The sequence below is a fragment of the Taeniopygia guttata genome, chromosome 2, assembly GCF_048771995.1.
Source record: "Taeniopygia guttata chromosome 2, bTaeGut7.mat, whole genome shotgun sequence".
Taxonomy (NCBI): domain Eukaryota; kingdom Metazoa; phylum Chordata; class Aves; order Passeriformes; family Estrildidae; genus Taeniopygia; species Taeniopygia guttata.
The window spans coordinates 108,889,472-108,912,699 of NC_133026.1; the positions used below are offsets into that span (position 1 = coordinate 108,889,472).

The 23,228-nt window shown below is 40.3% G+C and overlaps 2 protein-coding genes across 5 annotated transcripts in view; both read right to left on the minus strand.

Moving 5' to 3' along the window:
• Nucleotides 1-23,228, minus strand: part of GAREM1 (GRB2 associated regulator of MAPK1 subtype 1) — a 102,093-nt gene that overhangs the window by 67,448 nt on the left and 11,417 nt on the right. Inside the window, exons 1-2 of one of the 4 annotated variants that reach the window (XM_072924594.1) lie at nt 20,607-22,316; nt 11,497-11,637 (exon numbers count right to left, since the gene is read on the minus strand). The exons of 1 other annotated variant lie outside the window; for it this stretch is intronic. In XM_072924594.1, the coding sequence (XP_072780695.1) occupies nt 11,497-11,637; nt 20,607-20,667 (202 nt within the window). In that variant the 5' untranslated portion in view covers nt 20,668-22,316. Of the gene's footprint in view, nt 1-11,496; nt 11,638-20,606; nt 22,317-23,228 lie in introns of those variants that run through there. 2 more of the 4 variants (XM_030266139.4, XM_072924596.1) reach the window with 2 other exon arrangements.
• Nucleotides 11,518-23,228, minus strand: part of LOC101234096 (ras-related protein Rab-10) — a 60,098-nt gene continuing 48,387 nt past the window's right edge. Inside the window, exon 6 of the mRNA XM_072924597.1 lies at nt 11,518-11,637. Coding sequence (XP_072780698.1) covers nt 11,626-11,637 — 12 coding nt within the window. The 3' untranslated portion in view covers nt 11,518-11,625. The remainder of the gene's footprint in view (nt 11,638-23,228) is intronic.

Genomic DNA, 23,228 nt, shown 5'->3' on the forward strand with positions numbered 1-23,228 from the left:
TCAGAGCAAGTTACCAGTTTGACAGGGGAGCCCCGATCCCAAAGCGGGGTTGGCAGAATGCCTCATCCTTGCAAGGCTGCTGCTTCCTGACCTCCCAGTAGGGAGCCCTTGTCCCTCCATCTCTTCCTCCTGCTGCCATCCACCACCATCCATGCTGCTGCAGCTACTCTCCCCTACTTCCCCCTCCAGCAGCACTTCCCGCTCACTCCTCTCCTTCCCTACTACTGTCCCAACACTCCCACAGCCAGAGGGTGACAAAAGTCAGCCCAAGCACATCTGGTCACAGCCATCTGCCCAGAACAGCTCTTGCAGGCCTTTGGATTCACTAGATCCATCAGATCCTTTGACACCTTTGTGTGTCTTTGACACACCAGTAGACAGGCTGCCCACAGGCAGTCACAGACTTCCTGAAGTGGGACAGCGGTCAGTCAGCAGCAATCAAATTGAAAAAAAAAAAAAAAAGAACAAGAAGCAACACATCCCAACCCTTATGATTTTGAGTCCATCCCAGCCTTTTGTTAGACTCAGATAAAGCAGTTTTTCAGATAGTAACGTGTGCATACTAGATCTTAGTATAAATGTTACTCTCTTCTATTTACATTCTGTTTTAAGACACTACCAGTCTGAACTCAAATTCAAGTTTTCTGTTGATTTTATTTAGAAAGTTTGTCTAAATTCACGTGTTATGTTTCTATAGCAACTCTCCTCTTGGATAGCTCAACAGCACTGCACAGAAAAAATCTGATACCATGAACAGTTACAAGTACTGACCATTTCCCTCATCCAATGTCCCACAATGTCTAGTGAAGCCTAAGGCTGATTTAGTATCATACAGCAACTTCATTCCTACTCAGAGGATTTCTCATCCCACACCCCAGGACATACTTTAGCTCTTCTCCTATACTGACTCTGAGGGACACATCCTTCCCAGCAGCTGGTTCTGGGTTTCTAAGCTACATTTGCAAGAATCTCTCAATTTATATCTACAAAATCTAATGCAGCACTAGTTTGTTTTTCTTCTATTTTTGGCAATGCCATTTCTGTAGCCAATGTCTTAATTCTCCCACATACTTTGAGCCCATGTAATTAATTTAGCAGAGACATAGTAGCTAAAAAACTGGATTGTTCAAGTTACCTTGCCCATCTATCTCACCTGTTTCCCTTTTCCCATCAAGCTCCACAGTGATCCTACTTGGCCTACACAGACTTTACTTTTGGGGTCTGGAAATGCAGAATCCCATGCAGCATTTTATCAGAGACATCTTTCCCAGAAAAAGTCTGTACGTTTTCTGAATGCTTTCTCCTCTACAGACACACACCTCACACTTGCTCAAAAAAATTATAAAATTATAAATTGTTTAAAAAACTAAATAAAATACACAAAACAATTATTCTGGCAGAACACAACAAATGCACTTCCCATCATTTTGATGAAGACTCTCAGATGGGATCTTGCATCCTACTCACACATCACTCTTCCTTTTTGAGCACATGTGCAGCCATCATAACAAAAACGGGACCTTTCACATGATGAGCTGGTCCACACACAGCAAAAGAAGGATCAGGTGATTGCCATGAAACAAGGCAGCAGGGAACAGATGCAGCTGGTTTGAGTTATTTCAGCCACTCAAATGCAGCCAGCCAGCCTTGGCTGGATATTCCCAGTCCACTGCAATATAGAATTCATGTGAGATGAACCAGAAAGGTTGAACTGGTGACAAATATTTAAAGAGTGTGATGTCAAAGTGCCTCCCCTAAAAAACATAACCTTAACACATTGATTTGAAAGGTCTTTCTTAACTCTACATAGGCTATCAACCATCCAAGATGACAGTAACATCTGTCAGTGTTGTAGATTTTGTGACAGGTGGCTCAGCAGCCTGGTGTTCCTAGTTTGAGGACATTTATGAAAGGCCTCTTACAGGTACAATGAATTCCTTTTTTTGCCTCTGCTCCATCCAGGTTTGGAGCCAAACTGCACACTTGGGCTCAACAGAAGAGTTGAGGCTCAATTGCAGTAAAGGGGATGAATGGAAGACAGAGCTTCATATCTGTACATAAAGTTGCAAGAAAGTAAGTACAGGCTTTCAGTTTCTCTCTGTTGCACAGGTCCTTCAGAGCAAGAATTTAAATACCCATGTTCCTCCTATGCAGGTAATAATGGTCACCTTTGCTATTAGTGTTAATAGCTTCCCTTCCCTCCCTGCCACTGAAACAAGTTCATCTCTGCCAACTGAGAACAGAAAATCTCTGCACAACAGCCCATGATGGAGTAAAACGCCAGTTTTTCCACTTCTTTAAATTTCAAAGCTCACAGAAGTGCCTTTCCCTGACACAGCAGAATCACTGTGGCTAAATTAATCACACAAATTACATTCTCCATATAAACAGTTATACATTACTTAAATAGCATGGGTTTATTTTCCTATTGGCACAGTAGCTCAGTCAAAGCTTAGGACATCAATGATGTCAGCTGTTTTAATTGGCAGCATTGACGTGACTGGCTTTCGTTCCCAGACGTGTAGTGTGCTGGTTTCCATAGGGAGGATGCTGACTGAAGAATTCCTACAAACTTCCTATCAGTTGTTTCCAGCAGCAAATACTGGCTCCAGCAGGGGGAAAAAAAAATCCTCTGTTTGGGCATCCAAAAATTCACAGGACGACGTCACCCTGTGAGACAAGATTTCTCTGCAGCTCCCTCCCTAAACACACATGACCTATCAAAATTCCTGCTCTACATTCCTGCCAGCTGGGTTCTGTATTTACAGAAGGGAAAGACAGAAACGATTTTTGCCTTGCTCGTTTGCCATGTTAGCTTAGTTGTAACAGTTCCCCCTCTGGCCCCCAGAAGGAAAAGGGACAGTCTGTCTGAAAGAGATTTCATAGACTAATTATAGAATGCTCATGGCAATTTCTTCTCTCACAAATTCCCATACAGATTTAGTCCATGTAACAAGTCATCAGTAAAGGAAAAAGTGGGGATGAACTTGAAACAAAGTGAAACCAAAAGCAGAAGAATCAACCAAATGAAATGTGCAGTAGTCCGTAACCAAATTCCCCAAGCATTAAGGGCTTTACTTCTTTGCAAGAGTCTTCATCCACTACTAGCATGAACTGTTATCCAGATAACAGTTCATGGGATAGCTTCATTCCGAGCAGTTACATGTGCTTGCTTTCTTCTGCACGTGTACTCTGTAAAAACAACAATTCACACAGCCTTATGTAAGAGATTAACAAAAGGCATCATTTCCCATATGAACCATCAACTCAAAATACCCCATTTGTCAGAATTTAATAAAAATTCTTCCCCCAAGTTTGCACAGAAGAGAAAGCATATTTTTAAACTGGTTAAACATAGCCTTTACAACTCCCTTATTTTCATTCTTTACCGCATTAAGGGATAACTTCAAAGCCAGATGGGTGGTATTAAAACTGTAAAATTCCTACTTTAGGAAAACTGGTGTGAAGTTCCAGATTGTAATGACAGAGTATAGACTAAGAAACCCTCTTTGAGCTCACTAACTATCCTTAAAGACTTTTAACTGTATGGTTTTCTATAGGCCTGTTGGGGTAGGCAAGGGTTGAAGGAGCTTCTCACTATATTCATGCCTTCCTCAGTGCCTAGAAACAGGAACTGTTTCCCTGCCCCAACCCTGCTGGCAGGAGCTCAACAGCTGGGTAAACTGTAGTGCTCATGCAATTCCCCCCTTCTGAATTCTGAAGTTAGACCTCATGAAAGAGGAGAACAGCTATCTCTTGGGAACTCAGGAGCCACATTTCCAATTTTCTTTTAGCTAGTGCTTTGGGTATCTTCAAATCGATAGAAATGTGGGATCAGACTAGAACCTCGAGCGCAGCGCTGAATAAACCTCAGATTCCCAGTGGGGATCAGCTTTTTACTCTCAGCTTCCCAGTGGTTAAGTTAGGCAGCTTTTAAGACCCTTTCCCAAGCACTTAAGTCTTTCCAGCATCATGCAAATGAGCCCAGCACTCCACTGTACCAGCCAAGAGCTAAGGCAAAGTAATTCAAGCAATGCCAAGCAAATCCTGTGTGATCCAGGCCATCTCCCAGTCTTCTGGGAACCAGTTTCCTGGCTGCTATTCTACCCTTCCCTCAATTTCAAGCTTTCAAAAAGTCATCCTCTCCAGTTAATTTCTTTTGAACAAGCCTCTAGAACATTTTCCCTCCAATTGGCTTTTTTTTGCTGCTCATGGAGATCTGAAACAAGAAAACAGAACGAAACAAAAATCCCCACCAACCACCTTACAATGAACACTTGTAAGGTCACAGCTGAATTTCAGCAAGTTTCAAGTTTGCAGACTTTGAGTAACAGCCAAGAACTGTGCAAGTCTGAGATGAATATGTGATATTAGGAGTCATCAGTTGTAAAAGCTGCAAGTTTTCCCTCTCTCTTCCTACCTCCCTTCTCACGAATAAAACACAAAGTTCAATGCTGAGGAAAAACTTAGGGTTTTTCTTTTTAAAAAAAGGATAAGATTATACTTGTGCTGAACTCAAGGTAGAGGAGAGCAAGAGAGCAAGACAGCTGTATCTAAAAGTATATACCTCTTCCCACCTAGCACCTCACTGCAATAGGATTGAAAAATATCAGTCATCACAAGCTTTTGGTCCCTTTAAGGCACCAAGCATATTTTAGAGTACAACTGGTGCTTACAAACCATAGACTCTTACTACAGGTTAGAAAGAAAGAGAGAAAATGTAAACTCCATTTCATTCCATGAACTTCTGGGACACAGGCTTTTCCTCCATTGCTTGGAATATTACTACCCTGTGAATTAATCCCACTTTTTTCATTACATCAAAGAGCAACCGTCTTTGAGGACTGCAGATTCTTATAGTAGTTCCAGTTTTGCTGTCTGCCCTATCTGAAAGGTAAATTGGAACGAAAAGAGTGTTGAATGTGGTATCATTAAAAAGCTGGATGCAAACTTTGATATATCCACCCATCAAACTGAACATCAAGCAAATTCTACAAGTTCTCTAGTGGATACCAGGAATATCTCATAGACATAAGGTTGTATATACACAAAGAAAGAAACAGAAAAAAAAAAAAAAAGACAAGACATATGTATACTTTCCTTAGCAGTTATAAAACAAAATGCAAAGTAGACAAGAGTCTCCAACACAGGTGATCTGACAAAAGGGGAATATTTCATTAAAATGAGATAAAAAGCTGCTACTTTGCCAGACTGGCTAACAAGGGGAGATGAAAGAACAGGAAGAACAAGTGCACCCAGAGATGCTAAAGAAATAAGCAATTTTTGCCAGCAATCTCATTGACTGCATTTTGATTCTGCAATTTGATATTGCACTGTAGATCAATGGAGAACTGTTTGCCAAAATTTAAATGGGCACAGAAAGTGAAATAACAGACAGGACCATGGGAAAGTCTGACAATTTGAAGGTAACTCTTTGAGGAAAAAAAAAAGAAGATGAATATGGATATTTGCTTGTATATAGGATGAGTTCATCCAGTTTTTCAAGGTGATAGGTTTGAGAAGTTGGGAATATGAAGAATTTCCAGACTACAAAGCTGTGATTTCCTATAATAAAAAAAAAAAAAAAAAAAAGTCTGTGTGGGGAAAATGAGGTAGCAACAAAATAAAATCACATCAATAAATATATTTTAAAGCATAAATATTTCCAGAAAAGCATGTAATGATGCTGTATAGGCAATTACAAGTGTTACAGACATTACTGATCTCAGAGTTGAAGAGGCACAAATGGTTCAATAAAATGAATGCTCTCTCTCTGTGCAATATTCAGGCACTACTCTACCATCAGACTTTTAAATGAATACTCAGTACACTTTCTTTTACATGCCTATGGGGAGAGAAAGGTTCTTGTTCTCAAGAAACTTCACACAGACAAGAATTCAGAACTACAGAAGTTATAGTTTTCTTTTAAAAGCATGAAGGCTATATGCTGGTGGCAATGCTTTCTTTTATAAGTATTTGTGAAAAGTTTTCAAATCTCCGATTGCTTTGCAGATGCACAACTCTTTAGGAAAAAAAAAAGTAAAAACTAAACAAAACTTGAGTACTGGGGGGATTAAATGTATGGGTAGGTTGTTTTCTTGGTTTTCTTCTGAGGAAGAAGATATCCATTCATTAATCATTTACCAGCCCACATACATATGGCCACTTGCCTCTCTCAGGAGCATTGCATTTGGGCCCTGCTCCCTAGAAAGTGATATTCAGCTGTAGAGCACAAAAGCCTCAGGAGAACTGTGTGATAGCTCAGTGCCAGGTCAAGTTCAAAGCATAACACAAATTAAAGTGCAAAACATTTCATATCAGGGAGTGGTGTGCCTGTTGGCTAGAAAGTACTCACCTAAATTCTTTACTCAGTTCTCTCTCTAAGGCAGTGTCCCTCCCTGCCTTAGATCTCACCCACCTCTTTGAACTTAAAATTACCCCATCGGAGCTGCGCTGCTCAGCTCACTCAGAAGAACAGGCATAGCTTTCCCTGGCACCACCCGCTCTTCCAAGGGAGGCAAAGCTCCGGACAAAGCACTCTTTGTCCAGCACCACTTTCCTTGAGCAGCAGACAGTATTAAATTGCATCTGAGGGAGTGGAGAGTCTGAACTGAACTTAAGCAGGCTCTGTCCCCAAAGTAACACAAGCTGGCAACAGAAACCATAACGCTGACAAGCAAAGGATGCGTGCCAGTCTAATGTTCGCTCTTCTCCCAAGGGCCAGGAAGAGAACTCTACAGTAAACTTACAGAAGACCCAACATATTATAAACATCCAAGAGACCACAGCATCACTGAAGGAAAAATCTGAGCTCTTCCAGACCTCCTAAACCAGGATGAAACAGGTTCAGGATGGCTAATGAGGAACAGCAGCTGCTGTCACTGTCATCACCTCAAGACAACTGAGACATACTCTCATTCCTCAGTGTCCAAGGGATGGCTCTTCCAGAGTGGATAGCAATAAGCCTATAGGAATGGCCAAGCTGTGCCTTGGAGGCAGCCATGCCTTTGGACCTGAGAGAGAACTTCTGCAGCTGCATGTTGCCAAATCTCAGGGAGCTGTCCTGCTCTCCTGTTGCCAAGGCAAGTTCACTCCTGAGAAGACTTGCAGAGAGCGTCTTCCTCTGTGTTAGCAGGACACGGGGAGGAGCAGGCCCTGCTCCGTGATTAACAAATCAAACCCGCAGAAACAGGTTCCAGTGGGGTGTTGTACACCAGTTCCAACACCAGAGAAGGGCCTTCTGACTCACTTTTATCCAACACCCCACCTGTGGAAGGTTCACATTACAAGGTTTTATATTTCCTCATTTAAAAGACATTAAGAAAGCTATCAGCATACTTAGGTAAGCAACCAGAGTAGGGAACCAGTCATTACCCTGTATAAGCAACTGCACACCTTCAGTCTGTGGTAGGGAGGTGTGAGCTCACAGTATTTTCAACATCCCAGATGTGTTAGAGTGTGGCACACCCTGGAATAGGGTGTTACTTTCTAATATCTTTATAGAAATATTTTTGTTATTAGTTGCCTCCTGTGTGCACACAGATGGAAGCAGAGACGAAAGAGCCATTCCCTCCAAACTCTGGGCAAAACTGAGTAGAAGACTACAGTCTTACATTTGTGTGTTTGGTCTTTTTTTAAAATATCATCTCAAAGCAACAGCTTTCCTCTCAGAATGGAAAAAACCAAACAGTTGAAAAAATGAACAATCAGTTGCAACAAGAGAGATAATAAGGCCCTGAAAAAAAACAACATTAAAAGTCCTATTATGATTTGATTAAACATGGGACTGAGTATTTGAGGAAAAATTACCTGGATACTGCCAATTCATCCCAAAGTACTTTTTTTCTTTCATTGCATGCACTCACCAACACTAGCATGGCCTTTGAAAGAGAAGACTACACTGTGTAGGTGGGGTATGCACACACTCCATAGCCTTCTGTGCCACTTTTCCTGTGCAGCAGGTTTTAAGCAACCACGTCCAACTTGAACATCCACTTTCACATCAATAATCTGCACACAAACAACTATGGCCAGGTAGCAGAGGCATGTACAACAGACTGAACCCAAGCCATTCACAGTCAGAGCAGAACACCTCTGTGGCTTGAGCTGATGAATCCTCAGAAACACAAACACACAAACCTCAGAATCCTCAGAAAGATAGTTTTGAGCTGTAGAGTCCTGGAAAGTAAAGTAAGAAGAATCAGACAACACCCAAGAGCCACAGTATTAAACCCTGAGAGAGTGTCTCAGTGCCTTTCAGTTATCACAGACTATGTCACAGATGTGGTCACCAGCATGTCCTGGGACACATCTTCCTATGCAGAACTTCTGCAGAAGAATGAAAAGTATCCTTCTTGGCAAGCAGCAGCACAGCAAAGTGTAATTCAGCACAGCAAAGTGTAACACCAACAGGCCCTGTATCTTCCAAACTGAGATCATAAAACAGTATTTTCCAGAGGCTACCAGGGGAGACAATTAGCAAGCTAAAGGTTACTGTGCTGACTAAGCAAGACGTAACAGTAATATCTAACATCAGCTGGAGGGTATTGGTAACACACACTTGCTTTTAGAGTAGAAATTAAGGATATCAGAGTACCAGGAACAAAACATAACTAGTTCAGAGAGAGAGCTGATAAGACCTTCCTGTAAGTATCAAGTGTGAATTGTGTACCTGAAGAAAGCAAATGTCACCAAAGGAATGTCCATCTGCTGTGATGGTTTACCTCAGACTCCAGTGAAACCCATTCTTTCAGGCCAAGATGGGGCACTATCAGGACATTATTTTGATATGCTCTCCATTCCATATGCATGGGAAAACTTCTATTGTTTTAAGTGACAGAAACATATTAGCTATTTGGTTTTAATTAAATAAAAATTTAACTTGATGCTACATTAATTTTAATTTTTACTCTAAAGAGAAGCAGACTGGAGAGAATATTCAAGAGACAATGGTTACACTAACAGCTGTCATATATGATCTTTAACCCCAAAAATTTATCATGTCTGCCACCACCAAACGAAACAACCAGGGCAGCACTTTCATAGTAGGGAAAGCACCACCAGCAAGACTGCACAACTCAGGTTCTGATAATAAAATACCACTTATATGTAAAATACAGCATTCCCCTTCTTTAGTAGGGCTTTATTGTATTTGTTTTATTGTATTGTTTAATAAGTGTATCACAACCTGATTTAGCAAGTACCAAAATAAGATTTACTTTATGGTCATAGTTATATATATATATGAGTGATGACTTTGTGGTACTTAAACTATAATCTCAGGAAAATAAAATCAGTTTCAGTGTCTCTTCCTGCTCAACTGTTACAATGAAAATCATGTTGCAATTTGTGACATTGAAATTCTTCTAGGGTTAAAGAACAAAAAAAAGGTACTCTATTAAAGCTCAAACAAACCTTGAAAGTCATTTCAATGAACTTTTATATTCCATCTCCAAGGGTCATTCTGGTAGGTAGTACATTTTAGCTGACAGAAGTTTAAAGTTTAACCATGCAAAAATCAGTCCTATAATCCAGGTCAGCACCCAGCCCAGCAAGCTGGTTTAGGCAGCTCCATTAAACTTGGCCTCTCCAGCAGGGGGTTCTCGATCCCAAGAGCAGAGAACATGAGGCACTGCACAGGGCAGCACTGACAGCCCACTCAGTGCTAGCTCACAGACCTCTGTATGGTGCTCCACAGCAGCACAAGTTAATCCTTAGGGTATGGAAGACACCTCTAAAGTATTTAGATGTTAGCATCCAAGTGCCAAACTGCAGTGCTTTGCTAACTAACTCTTCACGTGTGTAGATTCATCCCTCCTTACATGGAGGCAAACCCATCAGACATGCTCTGGTTCTGCAAGTTAGCACAGACCATTTTTGTGAAGTTCCTTTGGCTCATCTCATGTTCAGTAAGTGTCATTGCTAGGTGGAAGCTTCTGAACTTTCAGGTATTCTCATCTCATTAATAAGGGTTTTGTGGTAGGGAACTTTCTTTGACAGCAAAATGTATTTTGCTAACTAAACACACCCTCTTTTCCTGCATTAACACAAGCCAGGAAGAAAAGCACACTGATACTTTTGCAGTATCTCAGGGGATAGAATTTTATTTTGCTGGTGTCTGTGTAAATTTAAGATATGAATGAATGGAAACATGAAGAGTCAGGAAACACTACTTAGCATGTCTTTGTTAACTTTAAAAATAAAGAACCAAACCGAGACTTCAGTAAATCCCTTAAGATCTTTTATGCCATTAACCATTTTATTTTCCGTTCTCCTTCCAGGAATCACTGTAAGGATTTTAAACATGACATTCAGTTCAAAGGAAGTATAGTGTTTATCTGTCCACACCACTGGAGCTTATGCAGCCAGGAGGTGTAATAAAAAAAAAAAAAAAAAAAAAAAAATCTGCATTACTAAGATAAACACTAGAAAATATTTATCCTAAGAAACTTAACGTCACAGAGTTTTAAAACTACATAAATGATGACACTATATGCCATCAGACCACAGCTTTTAAACATATCTTAGAAAGAGTAACATTCCAGCGGTGAACTCCATGGAGAAACAGTACCTAAGAAGGCAAGTGGTGTAATTTTCATCACTGGAATAGGGTGCATCGCTGCAGCTGCCGCACTGGTGTGACTGACACAAAGCAATTCAGCCAGGTCTTGTCCAAGTCAGCACACCCTCAGTGCACAATGTTTTAAAGGAGACTGTAGCAGAGCCAAGCACATTATTCAATTGATAACTGTTTATACAGAAGACTAATTAAAACACTAAGCCCGCATCTTTATTTTGTAGCCATGGCTCTTTCAGTTCACACTTTCCAGCTTTGAAAAGTTTTCTATCTACTCCTGTAAGATAAGCACTTCCCACTCTCATTGTATTGTTCTGTTCAGTTTGTGAATAGGAACACTAAACAGCAGGAAAAAGTATTAAAAATAATTTCCTAGCAAAGTAAAAATAATTTGAAATCATAAAATAAATATGGATTAGATGGATTATAGCTACTTGGAACAACAGTATCACTCTATCACTCAAGAAGGCATAGACAAGGCACTACTGAGGAGCATTAGCTTAAAACTGCAGTAATATTATGAAGAGTCCCTGGTGTTAAACATGGCAACATCAGAAAATCCCCCCCCCAGCTTGAATATAAAATCTATTCCAACTTTGACCAAACATTTCAAGGCAATTTCAAACTTTCACACTTGTGTCTCCACATTCACACATGAGAAGTGCTGGCAACTCATTATGCTCAAATTGAAATCAATTCCTCTACACAGCTAGGTGTTCTGTCAATGTGTTGCTCAATGAAATACATCTATTTATCCACCCTGCAAGTAAGTATCTCTTGCTCTGTAACATTACTAAAAAGTTAACTCACAGACCATGGCATGAGAGGCTTAGCTTCACACTCTCAAATATAATGATCAGTATAAGTGGCAGGCGATTCATTATTTTTGAATTTGCATTTCAGGTCAACATTAGCTTTACCTGCATAATGTACAGGGATTTCTATCTTTGGCCCTATGACGTAGTGACCCTCCTCCAGACTGTGAGCTGTAATTGTTGTCCACTGCCGACACGAATGAATCAGAAGATAATCGCTCTCCCGAAGACCTTCTATAGTTTCTCCTGTAAAACAGATGTAGGTTTTTTTTTAAAAATAAAACAAACCACACTTATTGCATGATGAATTAGGAAAGCATCACAACAAACATTTTATTCTTATTGGTGTTTATTTTTTCCCAGACTTTTTGATAATTAAAAATTCAATTAAGCAAATTTCAAGTCTTTCCAGTATTCACTTTTACAACTTAAATACCTTACCTTCCAGAAAACAAACATGAAGCAAAGTACCTCAGTGCATGCATACAATATCACAGAGATGCAATCCAGATTATTGAGTAGCGGCTCTGGGGCTCCTTTTTCAACTTTCTGCATAAACACATGTTTCATATTTCTATTTCGGTCTGCCTATCTCACTTGATACATATACCCAAGAGGTCCTTTAGCTTTTAAATAAAGGGGAAAAAAACTCCAACACATTTTCATATTTTAAAACAGAAGCATCACACTAGCATACAGTTATAACTGGATATCACACTTTCAGATCCAGAGATTTCATCTTTGTCATTCTATCCCTTTGCAAGCCACTGCTTAATTAGCCATTCAGATGTCTATAAACTTAATCCTATCACTTAAGGAAGAGAAATTAATAAATAAATATTAAGAAAAAAATTCACAAACATCTAAGTCCTGTCTCAGACTGAAATTCAACCAGAAGCCTACCCAGACAACGTGTCGCTCACCTTCCTAAGGCAATCTCTCGTATTCTTCTACTCTGGTGTCTGTCAAACCCATCCTAAACACAGCCAAAGATCCAGCTCTCCTTTCTTCCCTTGCCCCTCACAACTTTGCATTTCTGCAGAGTATCCTACCCTGTTCTACAGTTTGCAGTGTGTGATCAGGTCTAGAGTGCTTTGCTAGGTTTTCCAGCAACTGCAAGAGCCATATTAGACAGACCACTTAAAGTGCCAGCTACACATCTCAAGCGTGATATGAAATATGAACAAAATTTCACAGAGCAGGAAACTGCTCTGTGCATCATCACAGAACTGCTCTTACACACCTGCAGTCCTGCTCAGTACACTTCTGCATTAAGCACACAAAAACCAGCCTTTCTCCAGGCGTCTTTGAAGCAGTCACTTGGACTTTCACGAGCACTCGGTAGACACTAAACACGGTCCAAGAATAATGAAACTAAATTTCATTTTCCTTCTCTCCCACCAGCCCTCTGCAGTTACAGCCAAAAATAACGCAAATAGTTTAGCCCCAGAATCAAGTTTGGACAAAACCCATCCCTTCAGCTACTACAACAAACTGAACTTTCTCCACATTGTCCTGATATTCCTAAAATTTAGTGGAAGAATGAGAATTTCCTCAGGCTGGGGCAGCAGACATTTCCTCTGTTCAATCTCTGCAGAGGAGAGCTACTTCCCACTGAGCTTTTTTTCTGCCCACAACAGGCACTCTTCCACCGTAGGCAACAGCTTCTACATAGCCCATTCCTGCCTGATTTCATGCTCCCATTCTATCAGAAAGCACCCTCCTACACGATTTTAAACAGAGCAACTGGTCTGTGTGAGAATTGTTAAGATTTTAAATCAGAAGAGAGCATTACGACCATCTGCTCTGACACCCTTTGGTGTCACAGGACTCTGCTTGTTTCCTCCAGAAACTCAGATCTTGCTAAACAAGGGAGAGGCATGGCCAAACCTGCAGAGCCCAACAGATGTACTTCCATGGGTCTGTTGTTCCGTAGCCTGTTAAACCTTACAATATTCCCGCTTTGCCCATTTGTGTTTTTAACTTATAACCATGGGTAAACTACTATGATGGGAGTGTAGAGGAGAAACAAACAAAAAAAAAAAATTAGGAAGTCAGAAGGTATACAAAACTCCTTTGTACCAGTTATTCTTGCTCCTATGAAAGTACATTTCTAGGTTTCCTTCTTTTCCACAGAAAGTAGCTTCCAGGTAAACAGGCCATTTCATGAACTGGTTTCCAGGTGTCCCTTGGACCACATCCCTTGGCGGCCCAGACAAGCAAGCTTAATACCAGTTCCTGATCCCTGGGAAGCACCACCCCTCCACCCACAGCACACTGGGATAAGTGATATTGTAAAGCCTACAGAAAAGTGGTAAAATTACCATCAAGCACCAGGGAACTTTTTTCCCACCCCTATCTTGAGAGAGATTCAGATATATTTGCTGAAGGAATTACGCATCTGCGAAGTTTTAGCAAATTATCAGACCTAGAGTATCTCCTATTTTCTGCTCACACGGCAACCTGTAATATGTATAAAAATTACCTTCAGCTCGCTGCAAAGCTTTTGATTTTGAGGGAAAGCACAATAATAATAACAACAGTAACAGTAATAATAATAATAAATGGTGTTATTTGTAACTAATGTTTCAATTTTGAGAGCTATACTCATGCTTCCTATAATCTGTGGCAACAAGCAATTTTTCTGTCCCACAACAAAATCCAACCAATGATACCTAAGGGAAGACCTAGTATTTTACTAGTTTCACTGACAGTGGTGAACAAATTTGGAATAAAACACAAAGCATTTCTTGTATACATATTTTCTGCCTTGCAATCTGTAGGTATAATTTCAGAATATTATCTAAAGGGAGGTTGGATTCAACATCCAGGATTGCAGGAAAATAATTATAGTATGGGTCACCCTCAAAGAATCTGAGGAAGATATTCTCAGGAAAATAAAGACACCCATTATGAAGAGGTGCTTCCAGCCATGGCTCACATGCTGCGATCTGTTTAAGTGGTTGCTCCACTAAAACTGGGTGGGACAGGTGAGTGTAAAAAGAGATTAGTAAGGCAGGCTCAAGAGTGAGTACGTAACTGAGTCTGCAGCTGGAAGTAGCTGTATTTTTTTAAACAGAACCTTGGAAACCACAATTCTCATTACACCAATTATTTGCTGCAACAACTGATTACATCGGAAATGAATTTTGTGCTTTGCCACAGGAGCCTGGAGGAAACAAGGTGAAGCAGATGTGACAGGGAGTTGACACTCCCCTTGGCTCCTTAACAAAGGGCAGGTCTGTCCTTACCAAGCCCTGATCTTTCTTAACCATTGGTGAGACAGATTCCTGGAGTTTGCTTTATAGGAAGAGGCTCCTTGTCACCAAGGGATTACAGGACTCTCAAAAACACCTGGCTAACCATGGTCTCCAAGCTACGCAAGGAAAACGTGACTGAGGACAACAAAGCAACTCACTTCTTTCTTCCCTTTTCTTCTACTCTGTCTCCCCATAAGAATTGCTCACTGATTATAAAGTGCTTTCTTTCTGAAGGGGAGGACCTTCCAGGCTGGAGACCCCTCTAACCCTTGCTCGATGACTCCTGTCCCAGCCCAACCCAGCCCAGGCTTAGTTATCCCTTTACACCTTTCTCAGCCAACCATTCCTTGCAAAACAGCCACACACATTCAATCTGATTTCCCCCTGCCGCAGTGGCACAAGTTGTGCAAGCCTTTCATTAATCACATTTTAGCTGTGTGGGAGAGAACTCGGCAGCCCTCACATTCACCAGCTACGCAACTCGGTTCTTACCTATTCCACATGCTCCTAGGCTGCTGCTTACATAAAAAAAAGACGCCATGTCAAAACAGAGAACACAGGCCACTCATCTTTAGTAACAGTTTTGTCTCTTATGATCCAGTATGGATTAGCTGCTCTATCTTTTCACCGTCTCCTCCCTGCCCCACATGCCTGCAATATAATTAAACCACTACAAAGGATCTACAGGCGAATACTTGTGCTGGTCTTTTATCCCACCAAATAAAAGTCAAGAGAAGCAATGAACTACCACATGCAATTCCCCACCTTTCCCCAAGTTGCCTACCTCCTTCCAAAATATGAGTCAAGTTTATTCATAATAATGCCTGAGATTAAGACACCCACGATTCACTAGCAGCTTCTAAACCCTAAATCAAGTGTCAACACCCATACTTGCCTGAGATTAAAAGCCTCATACCTCTAAACTAAAAACTTAGCCAGTATGTTCCAACACAAGCTGACCTCCCACAAGCACTCTGACCACAATCAGTATTTGAGTACTTCATTTAGCACCACCAAAGCAGCACTGCAATAGGTCTTCAGGTGTTCATTGCAAATAAGATTCACTATCATTTTTTAATTGCATGACCCATTTCTGTACAATTCCTGAAACCCTCTACAGTATTGCCAATACCACGCTTGTTGAAGGGTAGTTGCAGGGTAAACATTGATCAGGATAGGAAAATCATTCAAATGTTGATACAGGCATTACAAAATTGTAATTGCTTAATCAAGAGTTCCATGCTTATTAAATATTATCTACATTAAATACCAATACTACTTTAATATTTCTTTCCAGTTCCAAAACTGGATCATCTGCATTTGGCAAATCTTGGCTCTGTCGTTGTAAACATTCCAATTTCAATTTAACAGCTAACAACTGTAGCAAGCAAGACTGATGAAGGAGGAAGAGGATACCTTTACCTATAAATTCAGAGATTAAATTATGTCTTCACCTGTACTTTTTGAGAACCCGGTGAGAAAACAGAAATCAATTGCATGCAGGGACTGAGTTTATATATGTCTATGCTACAGCACAGAAAGAAAGTGATTTATTTTGAAAAGAGACATTTCTGCAAGTTGTTGCCACTGCTTACTTTCTAAAGACACACACATTTTTATTTAGTTTAGCATTTCAGAATTCCAAAATGTCTATGAATTCCCCCAAAGCCTTGGGAGAAGAACTGAAGACCACTTCAGTTTTGAAGGGTCTGAGCACTCCTGTCTCCTCTTTGCTTCCTCTGGGATCACAGAATATCTCAAATTGGAAGGCACCTGTAAGGATCATCAAGCTCAACTGCTCATTTCTCACATGACTGCCTAAAACTAAACCATATGGGTAAGTATCATAAGATGCTCCTTGTACTCTGACAGGTTTAGTGCTCTGACCACTTTCATGGAAAGCCTATTCCAGTGACTGAACACTCAGAGAAGAGCCTTTTCCTATTACCCCATTATAGTCCACAAAAGAAAACTCACACAGGTCCCACGTACTCTGCTTGCCAAAGACAACAATGACTTTTCAACATCAACCACTAAATAAAATTCATGAAACAAATGAAAAGAGCCAACCAACGAACCAACCAACAATCCAACAACAAAACTTTTACAGTTCTCTTCCTAATATTGGGAAAACTAACATTCAAGTCACTGCAAAATGTTCAGACCAATATGACTCACTTACTCACAGAAACTAAGCAGCTAAAAATAGGCAGTGATGTACAGGAATATAAACGCTTTATAATGCCACATACTTTGTCATTGTGGCTAAGAGTTTGCATAACTGCCGTAAAGCACAAGCTTTGCGTCTGGAGACATTAAAATAGTAGGTAACAAGGTAATTCAGAGAAAGAGAAGTCGTCACATGCAAGGTTCCAGTAATGCAAGAGATTCCGTTTACACACAGCAGATGAGCTAGATACCATTTCCTCCTGCCAGGAAGATGGTTGTGGACACATTCCACTCATCTCATTCATCACAGAAGACTGCAAAGTGAGCTTAGGGCTGTCCCTTGCACATCAGCTCAAGCATGCTGAACCTGCTCTTTCTGGAATGAAGCTTCCAGAAAAGAACCAGGAGCTCACAAGAAACTTAAGATGGCTTTTGTGAAATAACTGATGAAAAAGATGCCTGTGAAAACCCCAGGGAAAACTCAGCAAGACTTAGGGCCATGTGTTTTCATTAAGCCTGAACACCATCTGCATGCAAGGTAACAGATGCCGTACAATTAAGTGCATCACCCAGACTGTCTTGGTCAGTTAAGGAGGTGGTGAGTTTAATTATTCCATCTAATGTTCCATAATCACATTACATATCATTACATAGAAAAATCTCAGCAATATTAAAAATCATGACTGAGTGTTCAGTCCGGTACCTACCAAGCCACACAAAAGAATAACATCCACCTTATTCCCCTTTGAGTTTGCACTAACATTTGCTAGAAATTACATGTTAACTGGAAAAAGAGGTGGCTGGCTGGTCAGGTGAGCACCTATGCTGTGAAATAATTGGGCAGAACTGTCAGCATGTGTCGAGTGTTAGAGGGAAAGAGGTTTATCTGGCAGCAACTAAAAGCTAAGAAAAAGCAAAACTATCAGAAGCCAGAAAAAAGAAAGAAGTGAGGTTCTTATTCACCATGCACCCATTGCACTGAGGAGCCCTAGTCACACACTATCTGCTTCACTGGGCATGCAGCTTCCCTGGACTTTCCCAAGCTGAGGACCAAACAAGCCATGCATTAAGATAAACCTTAACATTACCCTACCCCATCAAGAAAAGAAAAGGACAACCCCAGACAGTATGAAATGAAGTTATAATCTATCTCTTGTTAAAAAAAAAAAAAGTATTACAGACTTGCATGGCTCTGTGCAAAGAGATGTTCTGGGTCAGAGGGAAGTCACACTGCTAGCACAAATATAAATGACAGTGCTGCTTTTTCATGGCAAAAGAAGGAACCTACAAAATCTGGCACTAGCAAACTAATAAAAGCTGTCATGTTTCTAGAAAGGCAAACTTGTGTTTCAACAGATACAGCTAGTCACATAGCTCCCACACAAGGTAACACCTTAAGATTAATTCAATTTCTTTTCATCTTATTGGGAGATCCACAGAAGGTAACAGATGAAGCCAAGGCCTCCTCTCAGCACAAGAGCTTGGGGGAGACCCCATCTAAAAATGGGAAGCTCAAGGCTGAGCAGTGATGAGAGAGCACACCTGAAGAGACCACACACAGGTCAGAAACACCCAGCACCTGTGAGCAGCTGTGAACTGCAGGCATCACACACACACTTCAGTCTCCTTGGCAATGAGGGTGTGGGAGCACCACAGGTCTTTCCAAGGTAAGCTTTGCAGTACCACCAGGTGTTAAAACAAGGCTGGGTACCACAGCATTCTTTTATCTTGAAAAAAAAAGAAAGAAAAGATCAATCATAAGAGGCATTCTTATCTGAGAGCCATTGTTTCCCTCACTGGTGGGCTAATCCTTTACATAATTTTCAAAGAGGTCTCAGCACATTAGCTCTTGTTTAGCCAGTTGTTTGTTTGGGCTTCTGATTTTTTAAAGACAACACAACAAAAAACAAGGCATAACATCCACAAAAAAACAGCAGATGGAAACTTCTTGTCCCACACAAACCAAGTAAGCCAAAACAAAAAGATGTACACCAGGCTGCATCACAAAGAGCATTCACTGTTAATTTGAATTTGTACTCATTTGTTTCAGGGACATGCAGAAGCACCAGTAGAGCTCAAGCAGCACTGCACTGAGTTTGTTGCTTTCACGCCATTAAGAATACAAGTTCTCTGAAAAAACATACACAAAAAAAGCCTCAGAGTGGGCAACAAGCTATTGAAAGAGACCTCCAAGTTCCCTGCAACAGTGCACAGGACAGCTTCCATCTGACTTGCACAGTGCTGTCAACACATGATTCTTCACCACCTCTAGCACTCGGCTGTATGACTGCCACAGTATTTCACTGGCACAACAGCTGCCTCTTCTCCTACAGATCATTTCATTGATACTTAGAGCTTTCTTCTTTTATAATGATGAGTTTGTGATTTACGTTTAGGGTGCAGAAACAAAAAGTTTTTGCTAATTCTGAATATTTAAATTAGGACAAATTATTTTATTATTATTTAGCAGGCTGTGTCACCTTTCCTTATGAGAACTCCCTCTGAACTCTGAGGGAGGGTGAAGGGAGCAAGTCAAACCTTTTGTTTTCTGCACACTGCATCATACTGCAGACTATCTGCTGGGGTTTTATCTATGGAGACACACCTCAATGAATGTCAAAGACTAATAAATATTAAATTAGGGTGGTTTGCTTGCTTAAGCTTTGGCACTGTCCTCCGTTACTGAGTCAAATTTCCATTGAGCTTTTCAGCCTGTCAGTGCTACTTCTTCAGCAAAAGCACTGGTCTGTGATGTAGGTCAGCAGAAAAAGTTCATTAGGTAGAGAAGAGCATCTGAATTTTTCAGCCTGAAGTAGCAAAGGAAATTTGCAGGGAAAAATTCACATCATTGTAATGTTCCTTAAAGGAAGGGGAAGAAAACCCCATAAATATTTTGCTACATGATGAAGCCCACTTGTAGCAACATTAGACCTACAAAAATTAATTTTTTTTTATGTCACTATTACTGAACAGATGCTCAAAAGAGCTACTCTGCATTAAATGCCTAATGGCAGAGAAGTAGAAAGAGCATGCAATTGTAAAAGACACTACTACTACTGAAGAAAAGCCTTCTCAGAAAGCCACTTCATGTTATCAGTCTGACTTTCTGATTCCATACAGACACAAGAAAAGGTTGATTAAAAAATTAAAATCAAGCTGATCAGAGAGACTTCCTTGTTTAAAAGAAAGCACAGCAACTTGTGTGGGAGTATATCATGCAAAGTCTAAATACAGACTGCCAGTAAGTTAAAAGGGCAAATATTATAATTTCTAGGAGCAAATATTGTAGTTTCTAGGAGTACGATAAAAAAAAAAACAAACCAACAACCCAACCAAAACAAACCACATTAAAATTTAATAATCTCAGGGCTATATAATGTAGTGTACTAAATTTTTAATTTAAAGTGGGCAGATTCATTAGGCAAGCCTGACAATGGTCTCAACTGACTTCCCATGTCCGAGCATAGTGGAAAAGATGAAAACAGAAGGTTCTGTACCACCTACACAATCTTGTGAGCTTTCAACACAAAGATCTAGAATAATATTCCAGTTACATCTAGGGCTATTGATAATCAGCCTCACTTCTCAGTTTTGTTTCTTCCTTCTCAAACAAATTCCCAAGTAGTTTTCAATATGTGCTTCCATTTAACACTTCAATTCCTGCAGCACATTCAATTGTGCTGCTTCCCATTGCCTGGATCAACGAGCATTTCTGTCATGATTCAAACTGCAACTTAAAACTCCTCTCCCCCCAAAAAAATAAACCCTAAGTAATACTGACTTGACCTTTCATCAGCAGCACAGACTTCATGTCTTCCAGTGAGTGAAAAGTTTCCTTTGACAGCATAAGGATTCATACTTAATTTGATTTTAGGATGACTTATATTCTTCTTTCTTTTGCTAAAAACAAGAAGTGGGGAAAAGCTGTAAGCATGGAAGTTCAAGCAAAATTAGTATAAATTCTCCCGTGCTGTCTGTCAGATTAAGACCCAACCTACTGATGTTCAGAGTTGCTTTTTAACTACAAAAGAGTTTAAAAAATGTTTTAAAAATATTTTTATTTGAGAGCTAGGCATCAAAGCCAGCTCAGGTTGTGCCTCTCAAACTCAACAACAATTCTACATCATCTCTTCATTAATTCACTGCTGAGACAATGTAAAAAATATCCATGATATTTGTCAACCTATCCAATGCTGCCCAAAAGCTGCTCATCTGCAGCAGGGTCTGCCATCAGCAGTTACACTTGTCTCCACCTTGGATGGTGGAGAGAGGGACACTGTATCTTCCTGCAGCTTCAGGGAGAGCCAGGTAAGATGCATCTACCCAAGAAATAGTTTGTCCCAGATGAAGCCTCTCGCCACTGTACACCTCAGACAAACACAACTGCTGTTGGCTGCACTGCAACAATTTTCAGTTGTCTGAACAGGGAATCCAGCTTGCCTCAGTGACCCTAAGTGCTCAGCGAGGAAGGAGCAAGGACAGCATCACCCCCAGGGTGCCTTATATTACTACCTGGGGTACTTTGTGCATTGATGTAATCCTTCAGCCTCACAGTACTGATCAGACTTTGCTCTGGGCAACCATTAAATATTTCACAATCAAGAGAAAGGAGATAAAGCTTTATTTCTGCAATTTCCATTCCTTCTGCAAAAGCCTGATAAAATCAAATTGCTTCAATCCAACTGATGCTGAACTTAAGCTATCACCCATTAATACCTAACAAGAGAGCAGAGACTCCCAACCACCTATTCTTTTCATGCCTGCTAGCAAGAAGACAGATTTATTTCTCTAGGACTAGCATTTTGCTACTGGAATGACTGGATATACTAGTACTGTTGTAACAAATCAGCATAAACCATAATCTCATTACAAAGCTATGGGACAGATTAATCCACTGAAAAATCCAGTTTGTTCCAAGGCAAGCTTTTCCCTAGCTGCAAATACACAAAGACAGCATCTCAGTGAGTCTTCAAAAAAACCTGTTTGACCTACTGCAGGGAGGAGAAGGACAAATATTTTAAATAAGCACTAAGTGGAATTTTGGTGCCACTACCACTGATGGTAAACTCTCTGCTGACTTCAGCAATCTCACAGTTTGAACCTTGGCATCTTGCTTTCTTTGTGTTCGTAAGAAAACTAGTGAGAAAAAAAAAGAAAGAGTAGTAACAACACAGATTTCATTGAGCTTTGTTTGTGTTTATTTCAAGCCTTCAGAACTAACATCCCAGAATGAGAAACCTTACTTTTTATGAATTCAAGCCAAACAAGCCATAACACATCTTTCAACACAGGCTGCTCTTCACTCCCACACAGGGGGAAAAAAACCACTCAGTACAACATCTTAACATTCACATTCCAAAACAGAGTAACTTGCTGTTGCTACCATAATTACTCTTCTTATTAATATTGAGCATCATCAGATGTAACTACAGATTTGCTGTATCCTCATGACAGATTTAATTCTATGATTGTTCAAACAAAACAGTCAAACACCATGGTTACTTACAACAGCCTAGAAAATATCAGCAATTCTTTAAACTATTCTGATACTCTCCAACATGTTGAATATCTGCCAACTATTAGTGGCAACTATTTGTCATTGTAAAAAAAAGGAAGGAAAAAAAATCATAAAACCATTCAATTCCTTTAAAAAAATGAGATTTTTACAGAAGAGAGCTCTCTGGTTTTGAAGTCACTTAAGACCACAAATCTGAAGTGCTAAGAAAAACAGCAAGGAATGACAAGTTTAACTGCACTTAAAATGGTTACAGGTTAGAAATACTGAGGAGAAAGCTAACTAAGCCTTTCATTGCATCCAAGAGAGGTTCCAGCTTAGTTTATTGTTACCTTAGGGAGCGAGAGAAAGGAATTATGTTGATCCCATAGGTAGTTAATTTTCCATTTTGAATTCTCATAGCCAAAGTCGAAGGGGTAAAAAAAGTTTAAACGTTTGTCTGCCCTTTGCAATGAAGGCACCAGTCCTGGAAATGAAGAAAGCAAAGAGTAGCTTTCAATAGCAGTCTGATAGGTAAAGAGAATAACAGCATTACCTGACCAAAGGAAAAACATATCAGTAATGAGACCTCTGAGCAGTTTGCTGCCATACAAATAAGCTCCTTTAAATATTTCATTCAGAGAACTAAGGTTCTCTTTCACTAGAGCCAGGCATTCCTCATTCTAGAGAGCTCCTGCTCAGATGTATCTATAAATCCTGTGAGGTCCACTGGAGGACACACTTCCAAGTGCTTGTTTAGCATCAGGTGCACAGCTGGAGAAGCTTAATACTTAAGAGGTGGGAGGTCAGAATTTAGCATTGCACTTAACACACTGCCACTGACTTCCCATTTATGTCCAAGCACAGCTACAGAGTGGTTGCTTCAGCTGATCAAGCCAGAGGCAGCTGCACAC